Here is a 13764-nt window from a genome sequence, read left to right as displayed (position 1 = left end):
GCGGGGGTACACCCTGGACTGGTCGCCAGCCAATCACAGGGCACATATAGACAAACAACCATTCACACTCACATTCATACCTATGGACAATTTGGAGTGGCCAATTAACCTAGCATGTTTTTGGAATGTGGGAGGAAACCGGAGTACCCGGAGAAAACCCACGCATGCACGAGTAGAACATGCAAACTCCACACAGAGATGGCCGAGGGTGGGAATTGAACCCTGGTCTCCTAGCTGTGAGGTCTGTGCGCTAACCACTCGACTGCCGTGCCGCCCATATCCAATTCATTACAGATAAATTGCAGAAAGTCTCGCCACTAAACATCAAACCATCACTTAACATGAAATAACGAGCAGATTGAAGGGCTTATTCTGGCAAAGAACCATCCAGAGATGATGAGTAAAGCATGGATTGGTGACAAAGCGCTTCATTTCCGTAAGTAAACTGAATGTGGCAGCTTCTCCTTGAGTTGTCAAGTAAATGTCATCCAGACAGTAAATGAAACAGAAGTGGCATCAGAAAAAGTAGAAATTCCACATTGCATAACTACACTCTCTGAGTTCTATTGTCTTGGCCAGGGAGTATTATTATATAGTGCCAAAGCCATCACACCAAACACTAAATGAAATGAGTGCTGAGGAAAAAAAAAAAATCATCAGAGCTGGTGTTAGTGGCGAGGAGTAGAAGGGCATGTCAACAACTGTTAACACTAATTGCTTTAACACAAGAGTGATCTTCAACCAAAACATGCAAAGAGACTCAGGCACACAGTCATGACAGTGTGAGTCACCATATTGAAATAAGAGCCCTCATTAAAAAACACCATCGTGTGAACTGGAGACTATTTTGCAGCTTGTAATGTTTTCGGATTGGTACCATGTTGGATACTGCACATTAGTTTAAGTCTTATGTGATTCTACTTGACTAGAGTGCTAGAGTAAACCCATTCAATGTCTAAAAAAAAGATGACTGCTATTATGAAAGCCAAAAAGAGTAAGTAACACAGACAAGTGACCTTCTTTGCTGTTAAGTGTTCACCTTGTGTTTCAGAAATATCACATCGATGCTTCCCTTCAAAAGTGTCCACAATGATTAAGCCTTTTCATACATCTTTGTGTCAATCAAAGCTGCAAATTTTGAAAAAAAAAACTGACCTACACGTTCAAGAAAACTAAATAGCGAAAAGGAAGTCAAGTGATGTGAAGGTTAAAACCAGCCACACTTTTCTGCTATATCAATGAAAACCTTGGATGAATAGAAAAATCTGTTAACATTTATTTCTCCAATGTCCATTTCTGATTTTGAGAATCAGGTACCTGGAAACTACAGCAGCTGAGTGACAAATAGGACGACAGTAAAGTCATAATAACGTCTCATTGTTCGGCAACTATACAGATGAAATGATTTTGTTTAATAACACACATTAATCAAGCATTTGAAGAGATATGAATAGCAAAAAGGGGACAAATCAGCAGTGAATATGTATCAGGGAAGCCTCAAACGTCTCAGCTCCAAAGTCATTGCAGGCTTGCAGACAGAGTGTCTTAATCACAGTGTAATTATAGCCTGCCATTCACCACAATGAAAACAGTGAGACAGGAAGACGTAAAGCAGCCCGGAATGGCAAGCAGGAAATTGATATAAATATACAGTATGTTATCTCAACAGGCTGCCTACTTGCTTCAATGTGCCACTTAATATGTGTTAGTGGTGCACTGGCCGCAAACGTAGATGTAGGGCTAACACAAAGTCATGCAACAACTGACCTCATGTGGGCCGAAATTGCACATAAAAAACAAAACAGGGCATTTCACATAATTAGTAAAACGTTTGACTGTACAAACAATAAATGAAAAAAAGAGGTGTATATTTAAGTTACACCACGAAGAAGAACGCAGTCTTCAACTTTCCGATTGAGCGGGTACAAGATACCTCAATCGGATTGGGGAAAGGGATATTCCACCCCTGGGAATCCCATCATATATTCATTCAGATTGGCACTTTTCTTACGGAATGCGGTGTACACAAAGGTTACATTCTTTCCGTTTGAGCAAATAACCCGAATGGAATTGGAATATTTGGGTCCCTGTAAACGTGGCTATTGTTTTGCTAGTATCCATACAATCACGGTGATTCGGCGCTGGATTCTGGACGAATGAACACATTTGAGCCATCCATTGCTTTTCTGCATCAATCTCTTACTTTTGAAGATTAACAACACCGGAAATGGATTCCCGTCAGTTAACAATCAATTTAATTGGCTCATAACGCATGACATCACCACGTTTGCTTTCACATTAATCGTAGTACCTGAAGTAATTACACCAGTACGTGAGCATGACTATGTGTTGTTATATTTCCCATTCACTTTGTGTCAAGACTGACACACTCCGACATACTCACACTCCTGTATGCACACTCTAGAATCAAATTTAGGACTCTAATATATGGTTACTGACAGCTTGCACTTCTAACTCTTCAACATGACCAAGTAACGTTGGAAAGCCAACGGACTTCAACAACCGTTTGGCGGAGAGTCCAGATTCACCCATGTTCACAAAACATCTTCCCATATTTCTCTCTTGCTGGCCCGAAATCATCATCAACTCTAACCACCTATTACTGATACCTGACTCTTTTAGCAATCTTTTGGCACGCTGTGACATCACAAAGAGCTGGGGTTACAAAAAACTCTCTGAAACAAGCGTTCAGAATCACCCCTGACTTCTTTCAGCTCTTTTCTAAATGTGCCAACTTTGGCATTGTTTAATAGAAGAATACTAAATTATAACAACATTTATAGGTCAGAAAAGTGGAAACAGCTTAATAGGTCTCCTTTAAGTCTAGCAGCATGAGCTAGTGAGCCAAATGCCCCAGGCATACCACTGCTGATTTGGTATTGCACTATTATGCATCTGTTCATGAATATAGTGATGTATTAGGTGTACCATGATTTGTCTTTATTTATCTTTAAAGTCAGCACCCACTTGCATGGAGGATGGGAAAATTGAGATGCACCCATATGTAAGTCAATAACAATATCTCGGTGTGAAATAAGATAATGTTTCTGACACAAACCAACCTATTGACATACAAACACTGACTTTTACATGATGGCCACTGTTGAAAATTAAAAGATGACATTGTGATGCCACAGATTAATTACCATCCTATGGGTTACACTGCATGCTTATCCTTATCTTGCATATTTCAAAAAACAACAAAACTGAAAGCATGCAGTGGTATGAAAAAGTATCTGAACCTTTTGGAATTTCTCACATTTCTGCATAAAATCACTATCAAATGTGATCTGATCTTTGTCAAAATCACACAGATGAAAAAACAGTGTCTGGTTTAACTGAAACCACCCAAACATTTATAGGTTTTCATATTTTAAGGAGTATAGCATGCAAATAATAACAGAAGAGGGAGGAATAAGTAACTGAACCCTCTGCCTAAGGAGACTTAAAGAGCAATTGAAACCAATTTTTACCAAACAATTTAAGTCAGGTGTGTGCCCAAACACTGATGAGTGACTTAAAGCTACCCTGCCCATTACAAAACACACACCTGGTAAAAATTGTCTTGATGAGAAGCATTGTCTGATGTGCACCATGGTTCACTCAAATTATTCAAATTGATGGTGATTTTATGCAGAAATGTGAGAAATTCCAAAAAGTTCAGATACTTTTTCATACCACTGTATTCTGTGTATTTTTTAAATTAATTTAAGTATGTACTGTAAGTAAATCAAAATCAAAATACTGTGTTTTTTTTGTAGAGACACATCTAAACTAGAGAAATCGATCTGAGGGCCTACACTCACTGTAAATGACCTGTCGGGATTTACAATGAATATAAATGAATGTTATTAGCTCTTAAGTGATGGTACACTCAAGTGCAGTACTGGAGGCTGAGCATGTGAATCAGCATGTGTTATGCATCTACAATCCTGGGGGTGTATTTAGGTCATTGGAGAATGACTGAGATTGTTATACAAGAAATCCTGTGTATGTGATCATGCATTTATCAGGCGCACAGTCGCCAACAGTATGTGACAGTTGGGGGACATCCCACTAGCATTAAGGAACCTCTCCCACTAGGATGCTAAAAACCAATGAGAAGCTGAAGCTTCCCTTTTAATTAAAGCTTAATTTGTCAGTGCTGATGTATGATGCAAAGCGCTATCACCGTTGGGAAAAGAAAAAAAAATGGACGTAAGCCGAGCAGCGCAAATGCGGTACCTCACAAGGAACATCAAGTGACTTGTGATGCTTTCAGTGTCAGTATCAATTTTCAGTTCAACAGAAGTGTATGGCAGAGCACATAAAATGAGACATGCATAATATTGGCTTTGTTACCAATATTTAGCACAAAATGATAAACATATTTTTATTTTTTTATTAGATTAGGTATTTTTTTGATGCAGATGTATTACACTTGAGAACGCATATTGTTAGATAAGCCAAACTCTAACTGTCCCCAGCAACTTGCCAGAACTACTTTCCTCAGCACCGTAATACAACCAGAACTCGTCTCAGGACAAGTGTCATGGGGGTGTCATACAAGCACCTTTATGCCAGTATTTCAGGCGGGGGCTACGGACGCAGAGTGCTAGCAGTTAGCAATAGTTTGTAAGCCGAATGCCACAATTCCAGTGTGGATGTGCAGCACAGCCTCTCGACAGCCAGCGTTCATAGGCGTGCACCATTGCTTAAAAAAGCCAACATTTGTTGAAATGCATGTCACAAACGGCAATATAAATGAGTGAAAGAAGACATGATGAAGGACATAATGGACTTGTAATGTATTGTGTGTACGCAAGAAGTGATAATGTCTTCCGTGTCCCTCCTGAGGTTCTATAGCTTGTGCAGTGAAATTGCAGTGTTGTGTTCAAGCACATGCATGATGATGGAAAAAGATGGTTACCATGTAAATTCAGGCAAGTTGTGCAGTCTGTCATATCCATTATTTTACACAGCTCAAATATGACCCCTACAATAGTTTAACAATGTGTGTGTGTAAGTTTTTTTATATTTGATGCTTTGGTAGTGTTTGAAATAATATAAATACGGAAAGATATCATCAATGTACGTGTTAATGCATGATCACAGCGTGTATATCAAACAATGCAACGCTGTTTAGAGTTTTTTTTTTTTACAAGGCTTCATATACAACATTGTAAGCTATCTGAAATTAACTCGTTTTCTCATGTTATAATGCACAGCGTGAGAATGTTCATATCCAGACTCTATGCACACATCTCTACAGTGGTTTGCTTTGCAAGATATCAAAAGAGGCAAAAATGTTGATTGTTCTTTTCCGAAGACAAAGCTAATTTGTGTGACTATCTTGTTTTGCCTGAAACACAATGATAATAGGTCTGCTTTCATGGATGACTAAGGAAATAAAAAAAATAGTCAAATTTGAGAGGCTGAAATCAGGCACATGAAGCACATTTTTAATTGAAATTAATCGATCACCAAAACAGTTGTCGATTAAATGGATCAGAATTAAAAGTGAAGATCCTGCATGGTAGATATTACCCCTTTGTTGAGCGCTTGCATTTTGTTATGAAGCAGCGTTATGGTCACCTGTCGCCATGGTGCACTGTATTCGGACACCTGCTCCGAAAAGACCTTGTGCTGCCATTATTAATGCTGATGGTATTAAATGGTAATGGTGATTAATGGTGCAGACAAGTCCGAACATCTACGTATTATGAGCCGCTAAATCTTAAATAACTTTGATCTAATATAGATCTTCTGCTTGGATATTAACACAAAGCCCCAGCTGTTCAAAATCGATGAAAAGTGATTGGCTTCTGGCTGCCTTGAGCTCACAAGACAGCTTTTCCTAAAACGACAAATCTCATCACGCGCTACTGTATAAGACACTAACAAGGCGCATTCAAACATGCTGTGATGATATGTAGTATACCCCACTGGTCACTAGGTGTCAGTGATGTTACTGCAATGTTCGGTGAGACACACAAGCACCAGACTTCAACATGTTATTGCACGTTTGAATTAGCTCAGAATAATCCCCCGCCTCTCGCCCGAAAACAGTTGGGATAGGCTCCAGCATGCCCGGGACCCTTGTGAGGATAAGCGGTAAAGAAAATGGATGGATTGAATCCCTAACAGGGGCTGCTGTTGCGGGTGGAGCCTACACCAAGCTAAAACTCCTCGGATACAGTTCACAAATGAACATCACAGTAGATAATATACATTATTTATTACAGTAGTGTGGTACAGTAATAAACCACATAAAACCATGTAAAAAATGGACTACAAACTAAGGTTGAACCCTTTCAGCTTCAAGGAACATGCATCCAGCTGCTACATTGATGGACTTCATTGTTTTGGTCAGGGTGTTTCCAGTGATCCTACTTGTAGTATTAGGTTTGATGACAGTAATGGTTGTTCACATGACACAAGCACCCATGCTGTGTGCAACGTGACATGCAAGGCGGATGCCACATGGCCATCTGATGTTGTTTTAGAGGAAAAGGTTTAAAAAAAAAACAAAAAAAAAACAACATACTGGTGCTCACTTTGAAACCTTCAATTTAGCACTTGATTACATCCGAAGACACACAATTGTAGTTGGAATGCTGTTGGCTTAATTCCGAGCACCAGATGGGGAAGTATGGGTGGGGAAAGTGAAGCATCAATTCACAGCTTCTCTAACCATTACTGTCAGGATCCCTGTGGGCAAGGAAGTTAATTTCCCCATGATACTCTATAGAGCTGCTCAGTGGCCATCAACAGATGACGATCTGTGTAAAACAGGACCTTGAGGAAAAAGAGCAATCCTGTTTAGCTACTCTTGTCTGGATTAAAAAGAAGAAAAGATCAATAAAGGGCCGGGTTTCTAGGACAAATGCATAAATAAAATAGTCCTTCATCATCCTGCCCTTGACAAGGCTACGATATCACAAAATTAAATAAACCTAAATCCTCATTAGAGATTAGAGAAACTCATTCCACAGAATGAAACACCCAAATAAATCTGTGAATTCATGTTAAAGCAGATGAACAGGAGGATTGTGGATTAATAAGAGGGGATTTGCAACTCCGTCATTCACAGAGCAAATGGAGCAAATCAAACATCTTATTAATACTGTGACAGATGGATAATTGTGTCAGTTTATTATGTACTCACTTGTTCGATACCCACGGGGAAGAGGCAGAGGGTAATTGTTTTAGATCACCGCTGTCAGGTGAAAATCATCTATCTCAGGGAATCAACTAAATTCTTCAGTAGCGGTGGCACATTCATTCTGTAATTGTTGGATATTTTTACAGATCTGCCAAATACCAGAAAAAAATACCTTAATCAGGATGGCAGTTTTGAGAATCACCAAATGGACCCAATGATGGTTATGTTTATACAAAAAGCAAATATACATATGTGACATTATCATATGCAACCATGTTGGCAAATGGCTTTTAGTTGTAATGAAACAGGGTAAGGGAACAGACGAGACCATGCTAGGGCTTAAACCTTCATCTAGGGAGCTTGATCCAATCTGTCTGGAGCTGGAAAATCAACAGCGCAAAGTGCTATGGTGCAAAAAAGGAAACCACTACCACTGTATTTGTGAGTTAATTGTATTTAATTTGAATTACAATAATATTTAATATAGCACCAGATCATATAACAGAAGTCACTTAAGGATATGTTACAAATCTGGTTGTGTTGATGCTAGGAATAGAAAGCATTTTAAAGATCACCGAAAGGGATGCCATGAACTTAAAGGAGCACCGCAATATTGTGTGCCATGCAAATTCTATGAAACTAAACAGGCTGGATCATCTCTGCTGGCAGAATACTAATGAGACAGTAGTCTGACACTAACACAACAATGCTGGCCATCAATCACCTTGACAGGGTCAAAAGGACCGCACACTCCCACCACCAGGAGAGCAAGCTTATCGGAGCATGATGCAATAGGTCAGCACTATTCCCTAGTAAAATCCTGCAAGTGCCAGCCTCCTCATAATTGATGAGCAATTAGCACCGGTAGTGTAGGTCATGAGCTCTACTCAAGTATCCAGTACGAAGGTGAAAGAATGAGTCATGAGACAATCAGGGTGTACATATTTCAAACACTGGCTTCCATTCACACAATTGCAGCGTATTGATAAAAACTAATTATTATGGTTGTATGAAGAGCAGTACAATTAGTCAACACATTTCTTTCAGAGGAAATCAAAAGGAAGCGGAAAGCTTTTACTAATTCACAAGCCCCTGCATCATTTCAGCGAAACCAACATCATTTAATATACCCGACCCATTTGCATGCAAATCAGACCAATTACCAACAAGTAGCTGGCATGAGAGCATCATTTCACATACCGCCATACCATGCTTCATTTACTTAGCCTTGAATGATAAGCTTGTATAGTGCATCGATGTGTGCACTGTGCTCATTCAACATGGCTTAGGCATTTTGGTAAAGGAGAATAAATTATGATTACATACCGTATTTCCCGGGCTACAAGGCGTACTTTTTAAAAGCCTTTAATTTTCTCAAAAATTATGATATGCCTTACAAACTGTGCATGTTATGTGTTCCAAATTCTGTAAAAATGTTGTGCTACTTTGGTAAGCGCACAAGCTTGATGACTGTCAGACACAGGGACGTAATACATTCCCTGAGAACAATACGTAATACTACATACAGTATGTACGCTTAAGATACTGCGCCCATTTCTCGACTACTCTGAAAAAACAAGTGAAGCAAATGAATTCGGAGCTTGCCATAATTCCAGGAGGATGAACAAAAGAACTCCAAACGCTGGACATTGATGTAAACAGGACGTTCGAAGTGAACTTACGAGCTGTGTGAGAGTGATGGATGAAAAACGAGAAACACTGAGGCAGTGGCGAGCTAAGGATGCTTGGGCTAAGGTATCTGCTTTAAAGGGGAATTTTGCCCATCTTTTACATTCCAATTACATGCTAGATTAATTGGCGACTCCAAATTGTTCATATTGAATGTGAGTGTAAATGGTTGTTTGTCTATATGTGCCCTGTGATTGGCTGACGACCAGTCCAGGGTGTACCCCGCCTCTCACCCGAAGATAGCAAGGATGCTGCAACCCTCATGAGGATAAGCGGTAGAAAATTAATAAATTTACAATCCTTATGTGAAACATGAACATAACAGTATTTGTTTTACTTTTCTGGATATTGTAACGCCAAAAAACAGTTAATATGAGCTAGCTAATAACACAAAAAAACCTATAACAACATTTTATCGATTTATATACATGATGTTGTCATGCATGAGCAAGTACATTGATAACATGTAATATTCACTGCATTTTGCCTTATTTTGATGATTTAAAAAATTCCCGGAACATCTTTCCGAGGCGCACTGATCAGAACTAACGATACTTCCGTCACACACACAATGTCAGTTAGAGAAGATGAGGTCTTTGATGGATTTGTGGGAGAAGATTCATTAAAAATGTGGTGAATGAATTGTTAAAGAGTAGAATAGAGTCAAACTAAAATCACTGCTTTGCTTACGGTTTTGTAGACCACCCGGTAATTGAGACTGCACCTTATAATCCGGTGCACCTTATCGTGCAGAAAATACAGTAATTGTATTTCCTCCTCAATGTGCATTTTATCAAAATCATGCAAACAATTACAACCCAAACAAAAAACGCAACAGCAATGAAAAATGTTAATTTGCAATATACACTAGTTCCCTGCTTTTCACCAGCAAATTTATGAAAAACCAATAATTGATCCACCCATGAAAATGTCTATTTAAGACATACTGTACGGCTCTCTCCTCCCGCTTCAAACCCTCCTGCTAACGTTTGTAATCAGAGTGGGAGTTAGTGTATTTATTAGATTAGATCCAGCTCCAGAACCCTCCCCGATCTCTTTGCAATATGCCTCACACACATATAAAATGTATCACCACTAATGAATCATAATGTAAGACGATCAATGAACAGACGGCATCAGAACCGCCGAACAAAGTGCAAAACTTCAAAGCTTCATGAGCATACATTATCAGTGAAGCATAAAGATATGAAAAATATATATATAAATGAGAAAGATGATGTTTTGACCAAAAATATGGGACTTTGAGGGTCAGTGAATGATGAATCAAGAACATACGGGGACCAACTGTAACTGCATCAAACAGAAGAATCATCCAACAAATCAGTCGCTTAGAGCAGAGTGTGGACAGACACCAGCATGCTGGCAAAGGAGAAGCCAGTGAAAGGCACTTAGATGCTAAGACATCCTCAAAGTCTTTTTTTTTTCCCAGTCAGCAGCTGTGAGAAGCGCAGAAGGGCAGAAATAATCACAGATACAAGATCATAGCACGCGAGGGGAATCTTCCTTCACACATTTTCTTCATAAATATGTCACAATGTAAGAGCGGTTGTGACATCCATGACACTAAATAGTAAAGATAATCCTGCTTTATGGTAATCTTCCAGTCAGATTTAATGAGGTGTAATATATTTGATCTATAATAGCTGCTGCCTTCTGGGATTTCAAAAGCTCCTCAATAGTTGTTTGGTGGTTAGAGTTCAAGCACCTGCACTTCACCGAGACCCCTTTTTTTTCCTATTTAATCCATTCCGAGTACAGTGAAGGACCACGTTAAATGCAAAAGCAATACAAGTGCCACATGGACATGCAAAACTTATTAACAGATGGCTCAACTGATGGCCATCATTAGGTCATTCCGCTGTTCTGCTTCCTTATGATTATACACTCCTGGCTGATATTGCAAGCAGTCTTTGTGCTGTAAGCCTGCATTTAACCATATCAAGCTCAGCACTGTGTAGGAGGAAAGAGTCATGACTGATTAATTCCTTTGCTGAGCCTACATGGGTGGCAGTTGCTGGAATTAGGTGCCTTCCTGTATCATCCTTGGGCTTGCAAATTAGGTCATCATCTTGAAATATAGACCTATGGGGACACATTAGCAGTGTTTATTAAAGCTACAGGTTTATATTTCAGCTCTAATAAAGCCTCATTATGCCATGGGAAATCAGAACACTTGCACATCTGACTTGTCAGTCAATGCCCCAGTGGGAGTAATGTTTTATTTGTAAGAGGATTTCTTATTTTACCAACAACAGAAACAATTACGAGCAAACATTGCGTCAGTCTCTAACAGATGACTGCTACAAAAGGAGATTCATCAACAAGCAAAATGTCAGGAGTGCACTTACAACTCTGGGGGAACCCGAATACAAAACATTCCAAGCCATTTGAGACACAGCAACACCTGTTTGTTTTCCTTAATGGTCCTTATGCTGCTGGAAGGAAACCACTCATCCACAATTAAGTCACACCTTGAAATATTCAAGGTAAACTACACTCTCATCCACACTGAAATGGGAACACCAATTACATTTGCCATTTAGGACCAATTCTGACAAATGTGACTTGTTAATGGTTCAACCACTCAGCTGATTAAGAATGTAGTAGTGAAGTCCATTTGTGTCTATCAAGAACCAATCTAGATCAGGGGTGCCAGATGGCCAATTGGCCTTCAAATGCTGATATGTTGGGACTAATAAATACTATACTACTAAGACAAAGTTAAATAGCAATTATTCTCATAGTAAATCCAATGAATTCATTCGAGACAATGCTTCCCCTTAACACTTTTACCCCTTTTGCAACATTAACTTCCATGATTTCTTCTTTCTTCATTGGCCTGAACTTTTTCTTGATGCGACAAACAGACTAGTGTGAGGAACATTCTCTGTTCTGAGTTTACCAAATGAAGACCTTTGAAAAAACCGTAGTATTGTGTCAAATAAGAATGGTAAGAGTTAGTGTTGGGGGATTAAACTGGGAGTATGATCCGTATACATTTTTTAATAATGCCACACTATTCAACACCGGCAAGTATGTTACACCCAATAACGCACAAGCATGGAGGAAACTTAAATTTCAATTTTAATTCAAGCAAAATCTTACAAAACTAAGGTTTGATTGTATAAATATCTTTTTAGCAACTAATTGGGTTTTACCACAGCATTCTTTGATTTATGTGGTCTTCTATGGAAAAGTTTGGACACCCCTGATATTGGTAGATAGACAGGTACAAAAGGCAAGGGTACCCTCAGGGTACAGGCAAGCCACTGAACCCCCAAAAATGCAATAATGTACTTTTTGAGCGTCCATATCCATATCAACAAATATGTAATGATGTATTTCTTGCTTACCTCCAGACAGTCCAGACTGATGAAACTGGCAATGGCAAATCCATCAATGATGTCCTCCTCCTGGGAGCCGGACTCCCTTCTCTTCCGCCTCGGGGTACGCGGGGCTCTGGCTGCCGCTGCGGGGTGCGGCTTCTTTTTAGCGGTGTCCCTCCTCGGACTGTGTCGCTCCCTGTCGGAACAGCAGGAGTTGGGGTCGGCGTCTCCGCTCCCCGTTGTCTCCCGCAACCTTCGCACTCTTTCCCGCTTGGGCCGGCATCTCCGACCCTGCTTCAATTTCCCATCCATGTTGGGAGGGAGGAGAGAAGGGGGAGGGCTCGGGGGTGTCAAAACCAATGCAAACACAACTCTGCGGGAGACGCTGTCTGTCTGCACCGTGGAATCACAAACAATCCTAGGTTGTGCCGCAACGACTACAAATGACTGTGTGTGTAAATCTAGCCTTAAACACTCAATGACCTTGAGTAGATAGCTCGCCAATCTCCATTACGATAAGCAAACGTGTAAGTATCCACACACAGGCGGCGGAGGGAGAGCAAAAAAACAACACGGATCTGCACCGTGTCAGGACGCTATCCGCTAAAGCAGGTGCAAAATGGCAGAAACAGTTAAAATCTACGCATTAGACTCGCTTTGTAACTTTTGTTGCAATACAGACAGCGCCGACGCCGAACCTCGCTGCGGGGCGCAAACAGCGCAGAGAAATCATGTCGCTGGCCGTTGTTGTTTTTCCACCTCCCCAATCCATGATCCGGTGTCAAAAAAAAGACTATCCAGTCGAAACAAACCGCGTAGTAATGAGGTCCTTGAATAATTCCGCCTGTGTTGACTTTTAAATCATATTCCTCTCTGCGCGTCAGGCGCAAACGAGCCCAAGTATTGAGTGCTACTTGTGCGCAATATTTCCTAAACGATCCGTCAGACAGCTGTCCAGTGTGAAATCAAACTCCTCACGGCAGAGAAGCGGTCCATTCCAGCTCGGATAATGTTAGCTTTTCCACACAAATCCACTCCAGTCCGTCCCTTGGTTGCTTGCTCAGTGGCTCACGGTGCTCTCTATTCGCATAATAAGGCTTTGATAAGAGTCCTTAAAGCGACAGGAGTGATTAAAATCTCCCTTCTCTCCACCAGCATCCCTTCATCTGAAATGAAGACACAGTCAAGCTTGTGCGAAAAGCCACCTAACTGACGTATTTCCGCCACAACTGGCCTACAATTTAACATAGGAAGGAAGCTGGTGTTTTATAAAATAGCGAGAGAAAAAACATTTTTGCTACAACTGTCGGCCCAAATTCTCACGCTTAAGATGTCTTTGTCAGCCAGAAGTGATGCCACATCATGTATTTCCCCTGTGTTGCACACTTACTCTCTCTCTCTTTCTCACACACACACACACACACACACACACACACACACACACGGATAACTATCTGCTTTTGACAAGCTCTCATTGTAATGTTTGGCATGTTGGCCGTTATCCCATTCTCTGAGTAGCTTTCACCAGCAGACAAGCAAAAATGAAAAGTGGATTTCCTGAAA

At 40.3% G+C, this 13764-nt stretch overlaps 1 protein-coding gene across 13 annotated transcripts in view; it reads right to left on the bottom strand.

The window, feature by feature from the left end:
• fbrsl1 (fibrosin-like 1) overlaps nt 1–13557 on the bottom strand; it is a 331034-nt gene extending 317477 nt beyond the window's left edge. For all 13 annotated transcript variants that reach the window (XM_058069507.2, XM_078789180.1, XM_078789182.1 and 10 more), the window contains exon 1: nt 12229–13557. In XM_058069507.2, coding sequence (XP_057925490.2) covers nt 12229–12513 — 285 coding nt within the window. In that variant the 5' untranslated portion in view covers nt 12514–13557. The remainder of the gene's footprint in view (nt 1–12228) is intronic.
• Nucleotides 13558–13764: the final 207 nt, after the last annotated feature.

The sequence above is a fragment of the Doryrhamphus excisus genome, linkage group LG3, assembly GCF_037039965.1.
Source record: "Doryrhamphus excisus strain RoL-2023G ecotype Guam linkage group LG3, RoL_Dexc_Guam_v1.1, whole genome shotgun sequence".
Taxonomy (NCBI): domain Eukaryota; kingdom Metazoa; phylum Chordata; class Actinopteri; order Syngnathiformes; family Syngnathidae; genus Doryrhamphus; species Doryrhamphus excisus.
This window is presented reverse-complemented; position numbering and strand designations above follow the sequence as displayed.